The sequence below is a fragment of the Phacochoerus africanus genome, chromosome 5 (genome assembly GCF_016906955.1).
Source record: "Phacochoerus africanus isolate WHEZ1 chromosome 5, ROS_Pafr_v1, whole genome shotgun sequence".
Lineage (NCBI taxonomy): Eukaryota > Metazoa > Chordata > Mammalia > Artiodactyla > Suidae > Phacochoerus > Phacochoerus africanus.
This window is the reverse complement of record NC_062548.1, coordinates 17,390,602-17,411,672: the sequence shown is the minus strand read 5'-3', so window position 1 is coordinate 17,411,672 and position 21,071 is coordinate 17,390,602. Positions and strand designations below refer to the sequence as shown.

The following is a 21,071-nucleotide window of genomic DNA, read 5'->3' as shown; positions in this document are numbered from 1 at the left end:
TTCTCTTGTCATTTATAGTAAACCTAAAAATTTGGAAACATTTGCCATTTATAGAACATTTAATTTTCTCATACTGTACCCTGGTATGTCTTGCCAACTAGTTAAGCCTTCTTTATATCTCAGTATTTCATGTAGATGACATAAATTTCTTATTAAAATAGTTCCTATGTTTTTTAGATTTTGATACTATTGGGAATGAGATGTCCTGTGTTTCCTCACTTTTTGCCGGGCTGTTGTTGTAAGACTTGCATAGATTTCACAGGCACATATTTAGCTTGTTTCATACAAATGAATTTTTTAATGAAATTTAGTGATTTTTAAATGCCTCAGTGTACATAGTGTTTTAATTTCTTTTTTCAGGCCTTCTAGATATAAAAGTTATATCTTCCTTACTAGATAGTAAGTGCTTCGAGGACTGAAACTTTATTTTAACTTACATTTGTGTCATAAGTGCCTGTCATATAGTGTGAATCAGCATGTAAATATTTGTTGAGTAAATGAAATGAGATCATGATGAGTAGGAAAAGTACTACAGGGATATAGTGGCTGTTTCTGGGTGATGTTTTCTTTATTTTCTACTTTCTATATCTCAGGTTTTTTATAGTAACCATCTTGTACTTCTTAAACTGGCAGGAAAGCAAATTTAAGGCGAAAAGCTTAACTTTGAATTCTATTTCTTAACTGAGGTTCAAGGATAGTTTATCATTTTAATACAGTTGATTGGATGTTTTCTATAAATCCCAGGTGAGTTGCCCAGAGGACTGATCTAGGAGGACATGACATTGAACCTAAAAATAGAAAGCAGGACTTGCACAAGGAAGATAGTGGAAAGCTACTTAAATCTACAAAGAGTTTTTTTGTTTTGATCTTAGGAAATGAACCTGATTTTCAGGCAGAACCTTAAGGAAGAACATGCACAACTCTGGGCTTTGGGCTCCTCTGGCCCTTTTTTAGCCCTCAACCCAAATTAAGTCCTATCTCTGGGGCAGAATTCCAGGAATTTCAACTGTCTCAGCAGTGGAGATCGTTTTTACTCTGTCCTCTCTACTGTGAATGGGCCAATTGAATTATGCATTCTTTCTGCCCACTTATTGGAGCACAGAGTGCAAAAGGGAGCTGTGTAACCCCTCTGAGCTCCCTTCCTGGGTGCAGTGGTAATGGTAGCTTGCCTCTGGATTGTGGCCTGTCTGTCTAGAGATAGGTCTTTCTGCCCGAGGGAGACAGAATTGATCCTCCGTGTTTGTCCCTAATGGCAGCTCTGATGGCTAACCTAGGCGTGCTGACTGGACCTGCTTTGCCCCAACTGCAACAGCTGTCATCACCCCTACAACGCCTCTCAAATCATGACAGGCACTTTTATTTCGGTGGCTCACTTGCTTGCTTCATTTTTCAGACTTAGGAACAGCAGCAATCCGTGTGGTTATGTTCAGCTGTCTGATGTCCAATTGGTCCAATTGGGTGTTTTTATTTAATAAGTTTTTTTAGGGCCTCACCTGCGGCATATGGAAGTTCCCAGGCTAGGGGTTGAATCGGAGCTACAGCTGCCGGCCTACACCACAGCAACACAGGATCTGAGCCTTGTCTTCGATCTACACCACAGCTCATGGCAACACGGGATTCCCAACCGGTGAGCAGGGCCAGGATCAAACCTGCATCCTCACGGATCCTAGTCGGGTTTCTTAACCGCTGAACCACAAAAGGAACTCCCTTAATAAGTTTTAAGTGGAATTTTTTTTAAAAAGCTTTTTTTTTTTTTTTTTTTAATGGCCGCACCTGCAGCATGTGGCAGTTCCTGAGCTAGGGGTCAAATCAGAGCTGCAGCTGCCGGTCTCTGCCACAGCCTCGGCAATGCCAGATCCGAGCTGCATCTGTGACCTACACTGCAGCTCATGGCAACCCAGGATGCTTTAACCCACTGAGTGAGGCCAGGAATCGAACCCGCATCCTCATGGATACTAGTTGGGTTCTTAACCCGCTGAGCCACAATGGGAACTCCCTTTAAAAAAACTTTTAAGTTGAAATTACAGATTATCAGGAAGTTGCAAAGATAATACAGAGAGGTCCTGTGTACTCTTCACCCAATTTTCCCCAATGGTTATGTATTGCATGATGTCGAAACCAATAAATGGACATCTCTACAATGTGTATATATAGTTCTGTACCATTTTATCACATATGTAGATTCCCGTAACCACCACCGTAGTCAAGATATAGAACTGTTACCACTAAGATAGGTCTCCCTTTTGCCACCCCTTTATAATCACACCCTGTACCGGTAGCCCCCAGGATTCTCCCGGGTTTAGTAATTCATTAGAAGGACTTGCAGGACTCATGTACTCCTGGCTGTTTTACTACAGTGAAAGGATGCTAATCAGGGATCAATAAAGGAGAAGGGTACATTGAGCAGAATTTGGAGGATTCCAGGCATCAACTTCGCAGACTCTTCTCCCAGTGGAGTTGACAGGGTGCATTTAGTTTCAGCAACAAACTGTAGCACTGTGTGTGTGACAGGCTTTCTGTTGGGGAAGTTCACTTAAGCCTAAGGGTCCAGGGTTTTTATTGGAGGCTGTTCACATAGGCATAAGCACCTTCATGGTTGACCCCCAGAAGGAAAGCAGTATTCACTATATATACACCACACAGTTGGCACAGACTGTCTAAGGTAAGTTGGTACAGTGTGGATCAAGACTCCAAGCATACAAAACACTCTTATCGGTTAGTACAGAGGCACCTCCAAGACCTCAGTTCCCAGGAGCTGGCAAAAGAGTCTGCCACACAAGCAGGCCCTTCCGGGAATGAGAATGTGCATGATTTGAGCAACTCAGGCCTGCTTAGTTAACTCTTCCTGCATACGCTTCCTTACCCTCACTAGTTAGAAAAGGATAGGAGGTGGAGGAACAGTTCTGGGCCCCGGGTGGAGGTGAGGGTTGGGAAGGTTGGGGTGGGTAGATAGCGTGGCTAGGGAAGGCCTTTCTGAAAGTGTGACATGAAAGCTGAGACCTAAATGATGAGAGAGAAATCCCCACACGAACAGCAAGGGTCACAGCATCTAGGCATTGGAACACATGTTCAAAGGCTCCCAGAAAGAGAGAAATTGAAAGGAGGCCTGTATTCGTTTTCTGCTGTTGCCATAACAAGTTATCACAAACTTAGCACCTTAAAATAACACCCCTTGATTATCTCATAGCTTTGTATGTCAGAACTCCTGGCCTCCTCAGCTGGGTACTCTGTTAAGGCTGTCAAGAGGTCAAAATTAAGATGTCATCTGCTCTGGGCGCCAGTCTAGAGGCTATGGGGAGAATCTGCTTCCAGACTCACGCAAATGCTCAGCATAATTGAGTTCAGTGAGGCTGAATGCCTGAAGCCTTCATTTCTTTGCTGGCTGTCAGCCAGGGTCATTGCTTCTAGAAGCCACCCACATTCCTTACATTTCTCCACCTTCAAAGCCAACAGGGTTCTTTGACTCTCTCTGACTTCCCACTCTGCCCTCTTCTGTTTTATATTTTAAAAGCAATTTTATTGAGATAGGATTCTCCCATTTAAAGGGCACAGTACCAAGCAACCATCATCATAGCCAACTTTAGAACATTTTCATCCCCTCAAAAAAACCCCATAGCCTTTAGCTACCCCTTCATTTTGTCCTGTCTCCCTTAGTCCTAAGCAATCATTCCTCTACTTTCTGTCTCTCTAGATTTCCTTGTTCTGGACATTCATGTGAATGGGGTCATGTAGAGTGTGGTCTTGTTATGGTTGGGTTCTTTGACTTAGCGTCATGTTTTCAAGGTTGGTCCACGTGTGTTGTGACATGTGTCCGTACTTAATTCCTCTTTATGACTGAATAATATTTCATTGTATGAATGTATTGCATTTTGTTTGCCTATTTATTGGTTGGTGGACATTTGGGTTGATTCCCACCTTTTGACCATTATGGATAATGCTGATATAAACATTCATGTGCAAGTTTGTATGTGGATATATGTTTTCATTTCTCTTGGGCATATACCCTGGAGTGGGATTGCTAGGCAAAATCATTTCGGGAACTGTCAGATGGTTTCCAAAAGCAGCTGTACTATTTTACCTTCCTGCCAGCAGCGTATGAGGTTTCAGTGTCTTCACATCTTTGTCAACACTTACTATTATCTGAATTTTTAATCCCAGACGTCCCAACTGAGTGTGAAATGGTGTCTCCTTATGGTTTTGATTTTTACTTCCTTAATGATTAGTGATGTAAAAATTGTTTACTATGCTTATTGACCATTTGTATATCTTCCTTGGAGAAGTGTCTATTCAGATTTTTTTACCCATTAAAAAATTGGGCTATTTATCTTTTAAAATAATTGCATTGTAATAGTTCCTTATACATTCTAGATTCAAGTTTTTTTTTTTTAATCAGATATATGATTTAAAAATATTATCCCCCTTTCTGTGGGTTGTCTTTTCTCTTTCTTGATGGGGTCCTTAGCAGCACAGAAGTTTTTAATTCTGATGAAGTACAATTTATCTATCTTTTCTTTTGTTGTTTATGCTTTTGGTGCCATATCTAAGAAGCCTTTGCCAAATCCAAGATTATGGAATTCTACCTGTGGTTGTTTTTTTTTTGTTTTGTTTTGTTTTGTTTTGTTTTTAGTTTATGGTTTTAGCTTTTGCATTTAGGTCTTTAACCCATTTTTAGTTAATTTTTGTATATGATGAGAGGTAGGGATCTGACCTCATTCTTTGGCATGTGGCTGTCCAATTGTCCCAGCACAACTTGTTGAAAAGACTTCCATTTGGTAGTTGTGACCGTAGATGTGTGGGTTTATTTCTGGATTCACAGTTCTATCCCATTGATCCACATCTGTCCTTGTGCCAGTTTCACATTTATTTTGATTATCGTGGTTTTGTAGTAAGTTTTGAAATTGGGAACCATAAGCCTTCCTACATTCTTTTTCAAGATTGTTTTGGCTCTTCTGGGTTCCTGTTCTCTTCTGCACATAGGGCTTATGTATTTTACTTCCACCTGGAAAATCAGGATAATCGCTCTATTTTAAGGTCAGCTGATTAGTAATCTTAATTATCTGGAAAGTCCTTTTTTGGCTGTGTAAGGTAACAAGCAATTACAGGTGTAAAAGCAGAGTGAAGGTCATGGAGGCCTGTGAGGCTTAGATTTGTGAAAAGGTAGAGAATGATAAGAGCAGAAGATAGATAGGGGGTATTGAATGGAAACTTCGGAAGTATTCATTTGTCCAAAGTCACATTGCAGAGCTGAGATTTGAATACAGACTTGACCGACCTCCATATCTTCATGTCTACGTCAAATTGGTCTTCATGGACTCCTAGCTCTTATTTTGCTCTCATCTTTACCTGTATAACTCCTACTACATGCTTAGTGGTCCTCATAGCAATTCTGTTAGGTTTTTCTAGCTCTAGCATAGAACCTGAAAAATCCTTGAGTGCAGGTAATAGGCTCTCCTGGAGCTGGCATTAAAATAAAAAAAAAAAAATTAGTCAAGCATCAAGGGGTGCGTTTCAGAATCTGAGGGTAGGCAGGCAGCTACACCTTAGCAAAGGATTGGAATTGAGAAATGGAAGCCCCGCAGGACCTAGAGAGTATTTTTCTTCCGCCGCTTTTCTCTGCTTCTTGGTACGTGTCTGTTTCACTCTGCGGATTGGTTATCTTGTTTCAGGCCACTTGCTGGAAGATGGTCATGCCACAGCCTCTCCATCATTCAAAGAGAACAGCCCAGTCCCATTTTCAAAACTTCATTTTGGGTCAGGTATCTACCTCTGGTTCAATTACCTGTGGCCCTGAAATGGTGGGGGAGAGGGCATTGCACTTTATACGAAGATGGATTAGGGAATAGTTCCCTGGGAAAGGGAAAGTTGCTGGCACATGTGCTAGGTAGGCTCCCTAAAATGTATTTATTTTATTTCTTTATCTCTTGCTTTTTAGGGCTGAACCTGCAGCATATGGAAGTTCCCAGGCTAGGGGGTCGAATCGGAGCTTCAGCTACTGGCCTACACCACAGCCACAGCAGTGCTGGATCTGAGCCACATCTGCGACTATGCCGCAGCTTGAAGCCACACCAGATCCTTAACCCACTGAGTGAAACCAAGGATCAAACTCCAATCCTTATGGATGTTAGTTGGGTTCATTATGGCTGAGCCACAACGGGAACTCCCAAAATGTGTTTCTTTTAGTAACATACCTGTGCTATAGTATTTGTGGTATAAATTTTTTTATCTTACTAAACTGATATAAGGAAAAAAATTGGGTATTTCTTTTTGCCCACTCCTCTTGGAATTGAACACAGGGACCACTGGGTGATAATGGTGAGATTATTTCAGACTCTCAAAATAGTTTGGTAGATCTTAGGATCTAGTACAAGTGTCGGCTCTTGTGTTGTCCCTGCCACTTACTAAATTTTTGATGAAACAAATCATAACTTCTCAGTCTCAGCGTCTTTATTGTAATAGGAGAAAGTAGATAGTCTTTACAATTTATCAATTTAGCATTCTAGACTCTGGCTAGATTCCGTTACTCTTCCTTTCTACTTCAGCCTCCTTTACTAAAGAACACGTGTAATGGATCTAAGTCCTGTCCTTGGAGGGCTTTCATCTTCCATTACAGAGGAGGTGAAGACGAGTGTTTGTAAACATGCAAGTCTCCCTGCCGTCTCATTAGTTCACTCTTACAGATCCTGCTGCCAAGGTGTATTACCACCCCTCCTCTTTCTATTCCCACTGTATTACCTCTGTTTTTATTAACCTCTTATTGTAATTGTCTCTTGATCATTATTCCTGTCTCCTATTCTGCACTTCCCCCCAGTCCACACTGGAAATTGCCTTCTCAAAGTTTCGGGGCTTTTTTTTTACTGTACCTGTTGCATGCAAAAGTTCCCAGGCCAGGGATCAAACCCACACCATAGCAGTGACAACACCGGATCCCTTACCACTAGGCCATCAAGGAACTCTAGCCTCTCAAGTTTAAATATATATATATATCATACAGTAAAGTTGAATTTGGAGGAGTGTACAGTTTATGAATTTTAAAACATGTATAAGATTTATGTAAACACCTCCATAAGCAGGATACAGAACAGTTCTGTCACCTCTGGAAAACTTTCTTGTGCTGTTCTTTTGTAGACACCCTCCCTCCAACCCTAATTCCTAACAAATACTGGTTTTATAGTATGTAGACTTTCAAAACTGGCTTCATTCACTCAGTGTAAGTGAGAATTCATCCAAGTTATTGGGTATATCAGCCCTTTTTTCTTTTTGCTAAGTAGCATTCCATTGCGCTGATGTACCACAGTTTGTTTATTCATTCATCTATTGAAGGATATTTTGGTTGTTTCTGTTTTTTACTGATCATCAATAATGTTACTAGAAACATTTTAAAGTAGATTTTTGAGTAAACATCAGTTTCATTTCTCTGGAGGAAATAACCAGGAATAGGATTGCTGGGTGGCATAGTAAGTGTATTTAACTTTTTACGAAACCACTCAATTGTTTTACGTGGTGGTTGTACTACTTGTGTTCCACTAGAAGGGTTCCAGTTGCTGTGCATCCTTGCTACCACTTGATATTCTTAATTTTAGCTATTCTAGTAGATGTGTAGTGATACCTCATGGTGGTTTTAATTGTATTTCTCTGATGGATGCTGCTGCTGAACAACCTTCCATGTATTTAATTACCACTATGTAGTCAAGAACTGTGACTGATGTGAGTTTTTACCCTCTTACAAGTGACAAGTTAGCCTGCCAGTTTCATGAATGTTGGCAGAAGTTGTGAGATTCTGGAGTCAAAGACAAAGGACTTTATCAGTCAACAAAACAAGTTTCATCTCACATGGGCTACCCTTGCCCCCAGGTCCCTTAGGGCTGATGGCAGATGAGGAGCCCAAGCTTAAGGAGCAGCAAACAAACCCACCTGACTTTTGAACCAGAGGAAAATATTACATCTCTTTTACTTGACAGTAAATAACCTTGCCTTCTGCCCTAGAGGGAGATAGTGATGTGTTCCTTCTGAGAATGTTAGATATGCAAACACCCTTGAAGAGATAGTCTTTTGTGAAGGCCTTGTGTACAGAAATGTGAGACTCCTGTGGAGAATTGTCTCCCAGAGTGTATGTCTTCTTTGGATAAGTCCGTTCACGTCTTTTGCTCATTTTTAGTATTGAGTGGTTTTCCTTTTATTGAGTTATGAGAATTCTTTCTGTATTCTAGATGCAAGTCACATCAATGATTTGCAAGTATTTTCTCCCAGTCGTAATTTGTCTTTTCATTTTCCTGGCGATGTCATTCGCAGAGCAAGAGTTTTTAGTTTTGCTGCCAAGTTCAGGTTGCAGGTTTCAACCCATCTTCTGTGGGCCGTAGTTCTGATGCCAGTTTATTTTTATTTATTTATTTTTTCATTACTCCAATGAATTTATCACATCTGTAGTTGTATAATGATCATAACAATCCAGTTTCACAGGATTTCCATCCCACAGGCCAAGCACATCCCCCCACCCCCTGAACTGTCTCCTCCGGAGACCATAAGTTTTTCAGTGTCTGTGCGTCAGTAGCTGTTCTGCAAAGAAGTTCAATCTGTCCGTTTTTCAGATTCCTCATGTCAGTGAAAGCATTTGATGTTGGTGTCTCTCACTATATGGCTGACTTCACTTAGCATGATAATTTCTAGGTCCATCCATGTTGCTAAAAATGCTGGTATTTCCTTCCTTTTAATAGCTAAGTCATATTCCATTGTGTAGATGTACCCCATCTTCTGGATCCACTCCTCTGTTGATGGGCATTTATGTTGTTTCCATGTCTTGGCTATTGTAAATATTGCTGCAGTGAACATCGGAGTACATGTGTCTTTGCGAGTCGTAGTTTTCTCTGGATAGATGCCCAGGAGCGGGATTACTGGATCAAATGGTAGTTCTATGTTTAGTTTTCTGAGGAATCTCCATACTGCTTTCCACAGTGGTTGCACCCATTTACAATCCCACCGACAGTGCACTAGGGTTCCTTTTTCTCCACACCCTCTCCAGCACTTATTGTTTGTAGACTTTTGGATGATGGCCATTCTGGCTGGTGTAAGGTGGTACCTCATGGTGGTTTTGATTAGCATTTCTCTAATAATGAGTGATGTTGAACATCTTTTCATGTGTTTTTTGGCCATCTGTATGTCTTCTTTGGAGAACTGTCTGTTTAGATCTTCTGCCCATTTTTGGATGGGGTTGTTTGTTTTTTTGGTATGGAGCTGCAGAAGGTGTTTATAAATTTTGGAGATGAATCCCTGTCCATTGATTCACTTGCAAAGATTTTCTCCCATTGTGTGGGTTGTCTTTTCATTTTGTTTAGGATTTCCTTTGCTGTGCAGAAACTTTGAAGTTTGATTAGGTCCCATTTGTTTATTTTTGTTTTTATTGTCAGTACTCTTAAGAGGTGGCTCTGAGAAGATGTTGCTGTGGTTTATGTCAGAGAGTGTTTGGCCTATGTTTTCCTCTAAGAGTTTTATAGTGCTTGGTCTTCTATCTAGGTCTTTAATCCATTTGGAGTTTATTTTTGTGTATGGTGTTAGGGAGTGTTCTCATTTCATTCTTTTCCATGTGACTGTCCAGTTTTCCCAGCACCACTTATTGAACAAGCTGTCCTTTCTCCATTGTATATTCTTGCCTCCTTGGTCATAGATTAGTTGGCTGTAGGTGCATGGGTTTAATTCTGGGCTTTCTATCCTGTTCCACTGATCTATATTTCTGTCTTTGTGCCAGTACCATGCAGTTTTGACAACTGTTGCTTTGTAGTATAGTCTGAAGTCTGGGAGCCTGATTCCTCCAGCTCCATTTTTCTTTTTCAGGATGTCTTTGGCTATTCTGGGTCTTTTGTACTTCAAAACAAACTTTAAAATATTTTGTTTGAGTTCTGTGAAAAATGTCCTTGGTAATTTGATAGGGATTGCATTGACTCTGTAGATTGCCTTAGGTAGTATAGTCATTTTGATAATATTAACTCTTCCAATCCACGAGCATGGTATATCTTTCCATCTATTTGTGTCATCTTTGATTTCTTTCATCAGTGGCTTGTAGTTTTCAGAATAGAGGTCTTTTGTCTCTTTAGGTAGGTTTACTCCTAGGTATTTTATTCTTTTGGATGTGATGGTAAACGGGATTGCTTCCCTAATTTCTCTTTCTGCTCTTTCATTGTTAGTGTATAGAAATGCCGTTGATTTCTGTGTATTAATTTTGTATCCTGCGGCTTTGCCAAATTCATGGATGAGCTCTAACAGTTTTCTGGTAGAGTCTTTAGGATTGTCTAGGTATAGCATCATGTCATCTGCAAACAGTGATAGTTTTACTTCTTCCTTTCCAATTTGGATTCCTTTTATTTCTTTTACTTCTCTGATTGCAGTGGCTAGGACTTCCAAACCTATGTTGAAGAGTAGTGGCAAGAGCGGACATCCTTCTCTTGTTCCTGATCTCAGCGGGAATTCTTTCAGCTTTTCACCATTGAGAATAATGTTCACTGTGGGTTTGTCATATATGGGCTTTATTATGTTGAGGTAGGTTCCCGCTATGCCCACTTTCTGAAGGGTTTTTATCAGAAATGGGTGTTGGATTTTGTCAAAGGCTTTTTCCGCATCTATTGAGAGGATCATATGGTTTTTATTCTTCAGTTCGTTGATGCCAGTTAATCTTTCAGAGCCTTTGCAGTGCTATTTTGATCTGTTTCCTGCTGGTTCCAGTCTGACACCTGTGCAGTGGTCTCTGTTAGTATGCATTTTAGTCTTTGGTCCTGAATAGCATCAAATTCACGCATGCACAGCCTAGGGGTGAGTCCGCAGGTTCACAGACAGCATTTTCAGCTTGCTTTCTTGAGTTCTCAGTGATGTCTCCTGTACTTTTTAACCTCCCCAGGGGCTCCTCTTCTCTACTCTGGGTGGAAAACTGTGGAGTTAGTTACCCCGTTCTGTGCTGTACTTCCATCAATATCTGCCCACTTGAGGCCAAGAAATAGGCACCTAGAAAGTGAGAAAGATGGATATTTACCCCCTGCTCAGAGTTGAGCTCCTGCGGTCTATCATTCTAGCTGTTTCTGTGGACACTGTGTGATTGCTTTTGACTTAGGAGGAGGAGGAGGAAAAGATAAGAAAATGGCGGGATTTTCATATTTCTTAGTGTTAAGAGTGCCCGTTTTCATTCTTTGAGCCAGAACTAGAGGAGCTCTCTCTGTGCCCTGGTGTCCATTTCTAGGTTGGCTTTGTGACACTGGAGGGGGGAAATGGTAAACTCCCTGAGAGTTCGGTGATGTATGGAATTCTGGTCTCCTTCCCCTATTCTCCTCCTCTAAAGTGGTGCTTAGCACGTGCCATCTAGGTTTTATAGCTGGGCTGCCCCTGTGAAGTCTCTCCCACACTGGGTGGGCCGCTCATGTCTGTCCTCATTTCTTTTCTTGTTTTAATTTTTACCCTGAACTTCCTTCTAGGGGTCGCCTGTGTGCCTGCATACTTCAATGTTCAGACACAGAGGGGATTTGTGCACAGCTGTCTCCAGCCAGTGTCTGGCCCCCGGAGCCTGTGCACACGCACAGGAGACGTGAGAGAGCCCAGCCGGGGGAGCTGGACATTCATTCGCATTCCTGGGCTCCCTCTCTGACCCAGGAGCAGAGAGGAAGTTGTGTCTACCTGTTCATTTTTGTAGATTTTAGGGCAGAGGATTTATTGTTTTCCTCACTTCATCTTACTAGAAGACAGAACTCCACCTCTCAAGTTTTACAGCTCGAAATAGATGTCACTGTTTCCCCTTTTCATTGAAAGGGAATACTCTTATTTAGACTTTGTAGCCTGGAGTTTAAAAAAGCCCTCATAGGGAGTTCCCACTGTGGCTCAGCAGGTTAAGAACCCAACTAGTATCCATGAGGACGCGGGTTTGACCCCTGGCCTGGATCAGTGGGTTAAGGATCCGGCGTAGCCGTGAGCTGTGGTGTAGGCTGAAGATGTGGCTTGGATCCCGTGTTGCTGTGGCCCTGGCGTAGGCCGGCAGCTGTAGCTCTGATTTGATCCCTAGCCCGGAAGCTTCCATATGCCTAGGATGTGGCCCTAAAAGAGCCCCACCCCCCAAAAGCCCTCAAAATTGAACTTCATACCTACCTTCTTCCTTTCACCGCCTCTGTTTACTGCATCCTTCATGTTCTACACCTGCTGTCCTGTCTCTGAGCTTTTTGTGGAAGGTGTTCTTCTGTCTGGAATGTCTTCCCTCTTTTGTGTTGTCTCTCCAAGACCCTCTAAGCTTCAGCTCAAGGCTCCTGAAGGTCTGCAGCCTCACCCCCACCCCCTGGCCTTAGCGGTCTCCCCACACTCTCTAAGTCAGAACTGCCTCCTTCTCCTCCCCCACTATTTCATAGCACCTTTCTCTCTCTCTGCATTGTTCAGTCAGCCTGTGATCTTGGTGATGAGTTTTCCTATCTAATAAAATGGAGATAATATCTGCCTTGGTTTTTGTGAGAAATAATTATGTTAAGTAATTGTCAATATGTTAGGCATATAGGGAGTGGCAGCAAATAGTAGACTCATGTAAATTTGTCCAGTTTTGCTGAGGGCCTTGAATGCTGTCTCATGGAGTTTAGGTTCTGTTCTGATGCCTTAATTACATTCATTTTCTTGGTGAATGTTTAAATTATTTCATTTGAGACAAAGAATTCTTTTTTGTTTTTTTCTTTGTATGGCTGTGGCACATGGAAGTCCCAGGCTAGGGATTGAATTGGAGGTGCAGCTGCTGGCCTGCACCACAGCACCACCAGGTCCAAGCCATGTCTGTGACTTAACACCACAACTTGCTGCAATGGCAGATCATTAACCCACTGAGTAAGGCCAGGGATCAAACCTGCATCTTTACAGATACTGTGTTGATTCTTAACCCAATGAGCCGCAATGGGAACTTGATTTTTGGTTTGTTTGTTTTGTTTTTTGCTTTTTAGGGCCGTACCTGTGGTATATGGAAGTTGAATTGGAGCTGCATCTGCTAGCCTACACCACAGCAATGCAGGATCCGAGCTGAGTCTGTGACCTACACCACAGCTCGAGGCAACTTCAGATCCTTAACCCACTGAGCAAGACCAGGGCTTGAACCCTCATCCTCATGGATGCTAGTCACATTCATTTCCACTGAACCACAGTGGGAACTCCCTCCATTATTTTTTATATCATCGAAATGAAATTGTCTTTTTGAGCCATAACATAATGTACTAAGAACACAGAGTATTTCAAGAGGATTGTATTTGTCCCTAAAGTTTAAAATGTAGAACTTAAGAGACTTCACCATCTTAACCATTTTTAGAGTGTACATTATAGTACAGTAGTGCTAACTGTAGGCAACTTGTACAGTAGATCTCTAGAACTTTTTTGTCTGGCAAAACTGAAATTCTAGACCCATTGAATAGCAACTGGTCTTTGCCTCTCTCCTCCCAGCCCCTGGCAACTGTCATTGTACTTTCTGGTTCTGAGAGTTTGACTACTTCAGGTACCTCATGCAGGTGGAATCATATAGTTATTTGTCTTTTTGTGACTGGCTTATTCTTCTTGATGTCATGTCCTCGAAGTTCATCCATATGGTAGCATGTAATAGGATTTCCTTCTTGTCTAAAAGACTGAAAAATATTCCGTTGTATGTACCACATTTTCTTTATCCATGCATCCTGTATTTATCCATTCATCCTTTGTTAGGTACTTAGGTTGCTTCCAACTCTTGGTTACTGTGATTAATGCTCAATGAACATGAGTGTGCAAATTTTTATTCAAGATCCTGTTTTCAATTCTTTTGAGTATATACTCTGAAGTGGGATTGCCGGATCATATGATGATTCTGTTTTTAATTTTTCGAGGAACTGCCATTCTGTTTTCTAGAGTGGCTGTGCCATTTTACATTCCCACAAACTATGCACAAGGGTTCCAATTTCTTCGCATCTTCACCAACACTTGTTATTTCTTGTCTTTTCGATGATAACCATCCTGACAGTTATGCGGTGCTATCTCATTGTGGTTTTGATTTGCATTTCCTTGATGATTAGTGACATTGAGCATTTTTCACACATTAGTTGGCATTTGTACAACCTCTTTGGAGCATTGTCTATTAATTAGATTATTTGTTTTTGTTGTTGAGTTGTAGGAGTTCTTTACATGTTCTGGATATTAACCTTTTATCAGATAATATGGTTTGCATATATTTTCTTCCATTCAATAGGTTGCCTTCTCACTCTCTTGATTCCTTTTCTATGCAGAAGTTTTTAAGTTTGACAGTCTCGTTTGTTTTTTGTTCCTCTTGTTGCTCATGCTTTTGGTGTCATGTCCAAGAAGTTATCACCAAATCCAATCTCATGAAGTTTTACCTCTGTCTACTTTTAGGAGTTTTATAGGTTTATATCTTATGTTTAGGTCTTTAACCCACAGTTGAGGAGTTTCTGTTGTGATGCAGCGGAGTATCCATGGAGTTGAGGGTTCGAACCCTGGCCCCACTCAGTGGGTTAAGGATCCAGTGTTGCCATGAGCATTGGTGTAGGTTGTAGATGCAGCTCGGATCTGGCGTTGCTGTGGCTGTGGTGTTGGCCGGCAGCTGTAGCTCCAATTTGACCGTAGCCTAGGAACTTCCTTGTGCCATGGGTGTGGCCCTAAAAGAAAAGGAAAAAAAACAATCCACAGTTGATACTTCCTTTAAAAATATAAAGTGTTTTTTTTTTTTTTTTTAAGGGCCGCACCCACAGCATATGGAGGTTCCCAGGCTAGGGGTCCAGTCAGAGCTGCAGCTGCGGGCCTACACCACAGCCACAGCAACACCAGATCCTTTAACCCACTGAGTAAGGAGGCCAGGGATTTCAAACCCACGTCCTCATGGATACTAGTTGGCTTTGTTACCGATGAGCCACAATGGGAACTCCCTAAAGTGTTCTTTATATTTTGGGACAGGAATAAAAAGTTTGTTCTTTAGTATGACAGGAATTTTGCCATATTTAAACTTTGTTTTTCCTTTCCTCCTCCCTTCCTCCTTCTCTTCCTTTGCTTATAGCTAGAAGATGATAGACTCATTCTTTTTTTTTTTTTGTCTTTTCTTGGGCCATCCCATGGCATATGGAGTTTCCCAGGCTAGGGTTCGAATTGGAGCTGTAGCCACCAGCCTATGCCAGAGCCATAGCAATGTGGGATCCCATGCGCGTCTGCAACCCACACCACAGCTCACAGCAACGCTGGATCCTTAACCCACTGAGCGAGGCCAGGGATCAAACCTGAAACCTCATGGTTCCTAGTCGGATTCGTTAACCACTGCGCCACGACGGGAACTCCTTTTTTGTTTGTTTTTAATTCCTTCACTGTAAGTAGAATGATAGTGAATTCATTTTCTTTTTTTTTTCTTATTTACGGTCGCACCTATGGCGTATGGAAGTTCTTAGGCTAGGGGTTGAATTGGAGCTGCAGCACCACAGCTGAAGCAACGTCGAATCTGCGACCCACAGCGCCAGTGGTGGTGGCACCCGGCTCTTTAACCTACTGATCAAGGCCAGGGATCAAACCTGCATCCTCATGGAACTACACTGGGTTCTTAACCTGCCAGGCCACAATAAGAACTCCTTTTCTTTTCTTCTGTTTTAGTGAATTCATTTTCAACAACACTTTCTTGTTTCTTTTTTGATTAGCAGGGAGAAGATGAGCCTTAAGTCTGAACGCCGAGGAATTCATGTGGATCAGTCAGAGCTCCTATGCAAGAAAGGATGTGGTTACTACGGCAACCCTGCTTGGCAGGGTTTCTGCTCCAAGTGCTGGAGGGAGGAGTACCACAAAGCCAGGCAGAAGCAGATTCAGGAGGATTGGGAACTGGCAGAGCGGTAAAAGGATTTAACTAGGGGTGGTTTGACAGTGATGTGAGTGGATGCGTAGCTCTGTCATGGTCAGAATACGTTTTTCTCCTCTGTTTGAGTCTCCGCAAGTCAGTCTAATGCCAGGATAAATGAAGTTTTTTCCCCCTCAGTCTGCATTTAATGAAGGTTTTCAGTGATTGCTTCAGTTTGTCTTAACTTTTGCTTATTTTGTGTTTGGGATGCATTCGTGTCAACACTCTAATGGAGACAGTAAGCTCCTTGGAATAGAATGGAAATAAACGTACTTCATGGTACAGATTAAATGAGGTGATCAGATATAATGTACAGAGCGCAGGGCTTGGCATGTGACTCCTGTTACGCAGTGTTTTCCTCCTTCTTTTAATCTGTCCAGCAGGGCAGCCGACACAGTGGTGAACACATGGTCATAGCGACCTGTTGATGTGTATACATAGTTGTCACATTATGGAAATTTTTTTTTAAACATTTAATAAGATCTTTTTTTCGTAAATCCATAAATAATGTCTTCTATACCTAAAAATTTAGACAATGAGGAGCATGGTAGTAAATGAAAATATTTATGGCCCGAATACACACTGTCACATTATGGAAATTTAACTTTTCCTTTAAAAATGGGGTTCGTTATTCAAAAGTAGTTTGTATTATCCAGAAGTGTGGCTATGATAAAAATTAAAGCATAGACTGTCTGGTGAGCATGGGAACTAATAAGAGACCACGAGTAATGTTCATCTTTTGCTGGAGCATCCTAGGAACTGTAAAGGGAAGTCAGACTGAACTCTGACAGCGTTGGCTGGTTCGTTTTTTTATATCTAATCAGGTATTTGTTGAGTGATCACTTTGCCACCATCTGTGATGAACTCAGTATTAGAAAGGCCGCTCACTGCCGTCAGTGACTCCATAATCGATCAAAGAGAGAAAATACAGGCATAGAACAGGAACTGCTTCCTCAGGTTTCCCATTGCACTCCTGGTGTTCTCAGTAGCTGACCCTATTCAGAAAGAAAGCAGAGGCCACTAGGCATGAATTCCCTTAGCTTTCTCCCCTCTTCACATCAACGTGTACTAATAATATCTTTATTTTTCCTTCTGTTTTGTCTCAGAGAAAGATATGTCCCTCTCTCCTTCTCGAACACCTCTACCCGTATTCTGTTGCTGTCTCTTACTGCTTCCAGTTGCGACCCTGCTCGAGATTCCCTATAGCACTGCTTTTCAAATTTGAACGGGCCTGAGAATCTCCTGGAAGCCTGTGAAATGATGGTCGCTGATCCTCACCCTCAGGCGTCTCCCCACTTTTGCAACATGGGAGCAAGGCCTGAGAATTTGCATTTTTAGCACGTTCCCAGATGACGCTGATGCTGCTGTCTGGGGAGTCGCACTTTGAGAGCCATTGTTCTATAGATAGCCTTTGAGATTGGTTATAACCACTTCACGTTCAGCTGGTCCAAGGCCAGATTTATTGCTTTGTATTTCTTTTAATTCTTACTCCCATTATGTCCTCCTCATCCTCCTCGCATATCCGTTAATGACCTCACTGTTTATTCAGTTGGCTAAAAACCATTAAACATTAGAGTCATTCTTTATTTCTCCTTCACCTCCCAAACTCTTTATCACTAATTAAGCAAGTTGTGCTCAGAGAAGTCTTTTGAATTTCATCGTCTCCTATTGCCTAGTTTCTTATTTCTCTCACTTAAATCTTTTAATTTTCTTTTTTTTTTTCCTTTTTTGGCCATGCCCAGGGCATGCAGAAGTTTCTGGGCCAGGAATTGAACCTGAGCCCTGCAGTGGCCAAATCCTTAACTGCTAGGCCACCAGGGAACTCCCATATAATCTTAATTGTTGTTTCTACCCCTAACCTCTCTGCCCCTTAAGTTGTCACACAGCTGCCTGCATTGTCTTTCTAAAGCCCAGATCAGATAAGGATAACTTACTGGGTTATAGTCTTTCTTGGTTCCCCAGCACATGATGAAATGCAGGATTAGAGCAGGCTTGGTTGTCAAGGTTTCTTACCACCTGGTGCCTCCCCGTACATCCAGCAGCGCAGTCCGTCGCACCGTCAGTGGTCTGACCTCACGAACTTGGTCCACAACAGAAACCGCATCCTTTGCGTGTGTAGTACCTTCTTCCTGGAATGCCTGTTTCCCTTGGCGGAATCCTCTTCATCCTTTTAAGGATGGCCTAAATGTTACTATAAAACCTTCTTGGACTCCTCCAGCATTTAGTTTCTCTTTCTTGTGTTCTCATAGCACTTGGGTTTTGTTTACTTATCTCTCTCTCCCATGCTTGAGGTTGTCAGGAAAAAAAAGGACTAGACTATTTCTTTTTTTTGTCTTTTTGCCATTTCTTGGGCCACTCCTGCGGCACGTGGAGGTTCCCAGGCTAGGGGTCGAATAATCGGAGCTGTAGCCGCAGGCCTACGCCAGAGCCACAGCAACGCGGGATCCGAGCCACGTCTGCAACCTACACCACAGCTCATGGCAATGCCGGATCCTTAACCCACTGAGCAGGGCCAGGGATCAAACCCGCAACCCCATGGTTCCTAGTCAGATTCATTAACCGCTGCGCCACGACGGGAACTCCTAGACTTTATTTCTTCTATGTAACCTGAATACAGTGGCTTAATGAACATGGTCCATGGAGAAGGCCCTTTTGAAGTTGGTAGTAGCCTGTAGAATAGTTTCCTATCAGAGACCTCAGACCTATTTGGTGTATTTAGCCTCTAGTTTTAAATTTTCCAGGTCCTCAGTTCGTTCAGTTACCACCTTTAGATAACAAGGAATACTTGGAGACTATCAGGCTTATTCTTAATCCTCTCTTGAATTACAGACTACAGCGGGAGGAGGAAGAGGCCTTTGCCAGCAGTCAGAGCAGCCAAGGAGCCCAATCCCTCACATTTTCCAAGTTTGAGGAAAAGAAGACCAATGAGAAGACCCGCAAAGTTACCACAGTGAAGAAATTCTTCAGCGCTTCTTCCAGGGTTGGATCAAAGAAGGGTAATTTTGAGATTCTCTTTTTCCCTTCTGTGCCCTGTGAGATACAGAGTAGATGCACAGTGCATATGGGCTCAGCCTTTTCCTTCCTGTAAGCGTGCAGAAGATAGCAGTGCAGATTTGAGACACCGCGTTTGAGGCTCAAATGATCCACAAGATGTCTTTGGCTGGAGGACATTTGTGCTTTAGGGAACTTGTCTCTTTCGGAGGAATAAAGGTAATTGAAATATGCAGTTTGTGTATAAAACTCATTCCCATCCCGTCTGTTTGGATGGGGTTTTTTTGTGTGCCTTTAATTTGGGGTCTTTATTTATTCTCCTTTGTTTAACAGCCTCACTGTCCATACCTTATCAGAAATGACCGTTTCTAGCTTTAAAAAGTTGCCTTAAAAAAGAAGTTTTCTGAGAGCTTATTTGAGAGACAGCTTATGTCTTGAGGAAATACTAGACAGAGGACATGTAGGAAAAGACTCACTTTGTATGTACTTGACCTTGTTCGTCTTGCTTTTAAAAATTCCGTCTTCACAAGGATTCTCACCACAGTCCCTGTGTTCTACCAGTGAGCAGAGAAGGTAGCGGAAGTGGCCTGGCCAGAAGCAACAAAGAATGTCTGTTGTTAGGGCTCCGTCTCTTAGCCTCTTTATGTTAGTAACCAGAGCTAGGCAGGAAATTTGAAATGACAAGGGGTACCGGCACCCAACACTGATGCTGTCAGAAGAGCTGTTCTCTTGGATGCTCCCTCCTGCCTCCCCACCTGCCAGCCTGGGGTAATTGGCATGAGGTTTTTGGCCTGCCTAAAAGGAGAGGAAATGAATAGTAATAGCATACCTGAAGATCTTCGCTGATGTTTTGGATTTAATGACTTTTTTTGTTTTATTAAAAGGAGTGGTTGCTTATAACCCCAAACACAGCACTTTAATAAGCCTTTAAATTGTCTTTTTATTCATATGATTGATTTGGCGTTGTTCATGGTTGGCTATTAGTCGGCAGTTTCCCCTGTAGCAGTAAGAAGGGGCATGATCAGTACCTGCTAGAGAGTAAATGTATTTGATAAGAACATATCTGACTCATAATGTATCTATTAGGAGATAGTATAGAAAGGTGGTTAAAAGCATAAGCCTTGGAGTCACCCTGGGTTTTTTGGGGAATCGGGGGTTGGCTGCACCCATGGCATGTGGTAGTTTCCAGGCCAGGGATCAAACCCAAGCCATGGCAGCGACCTGGGTTGCTGCAGTGACAACACCAGATCCTTAACCTACTGCGCCACAAGGGAACTCCCAGGTCACCCCAGTTTGAGTCTCAGCTTTGCAGTTTGCTAGCTATGTGATCTTAGGCAAGATAATCTCATTACGCCTTGTCTGTTCTAAGGGACAGTAATATCTGTTCTAGACATGTCTTGAGGATTAAATGAACTGATTGTGTGTACAGAGTTTAGCACAGTACCTGACACACATAGTGAGTCTCCAGTAAGCGTTAGCTATTTTCAAACACGTATTGTTTTTCTGATAGAATAATCTCTGCTGATGAGGCGCTCAAAGGCCTTGATCAAAGCCATTCATTCCTATCTAGCTTAAATTCTGTTTCCTGCTTTCAGAAAGACTCATCAACCTTATGAATTTATAGATATATGGTGAAATAATATATATGACAACAGGTGGAGCAGTAAAGAATTTATAGAACCATCAGGTCTAACTGCCACATTTTACAGATGACAGCATGAAAGTCCATCAAGGTTAATTAATTTACAAGGTCACATGAGTTGATATGTTAGACCTCAGCTCTCTTAACTCCTGGTTAAGCTTTTTTTTACCACTATATCCCTTGACCTCAAATATGTCTGTGTGTTTATCTGTATCTGTGTCTCTGTCTATGTAGACAGATATATGGTGAAGTTTCCACCACTGAAGTGCATGATAGTCACACACATTCATTGACTGTACCTGGTTGGCAGTTTTAAAAAATCGTGTCCTAAGAGTTTCTATATAGTATGCATTATATTTTGAAAGAAGATTTGTACTTTAAAAGAGACAATTCCAGGTAATTTTTATCTTAAAAACTCTTATGTGAAATAGCTCTTACCTCTTTTCTTTTGAATGATATATTTTTACTTGTTTTTTGGCTGCGGCATATAGCAGCTTGATGCAGGGTCTCAGTTCCCAGACCAGGGATTAAACCCAGGCCACGACAGTGAAAGCGCTGAGTACTAAGCACTAGACCACCAGGGAACTGTCTTTATTT

General features: G+C 41.9%; 1 protein-coding gene across 6 annotated transcripts in view; it reads left to right on the top strand.

Annotated features, from left to right (window-relative positions):
- Nucleotides 1–21,071, top strand: part of RABGEF1 (RAB guanine nucleotide exchange factor 1) — a 66,236-nt gene that overhangs the window by 15,712 nt on the left and 29,453 nt on the right. For 4 of the 6 annotated variants that reach the window (XM_047779935.1, XM_047779934.1, XM_047779933.1 and 1 more), the window contains exons 2-3: nucleotides 15,648–15,836; nucleotides 18,671–18,837. In XM_047779935.1, the coding sequence (XP_047635891.1) occupies nucleotides 15,658–15,836; nucleotides 18,671–18,837 (346 nt within the window). In that variant the 5' untranslated portion in view covers nucleotides 15,648–15,657. The other 2 variants (XM_047779932.1, XM_047779936.1) reach the window with 2 other exon arrangements.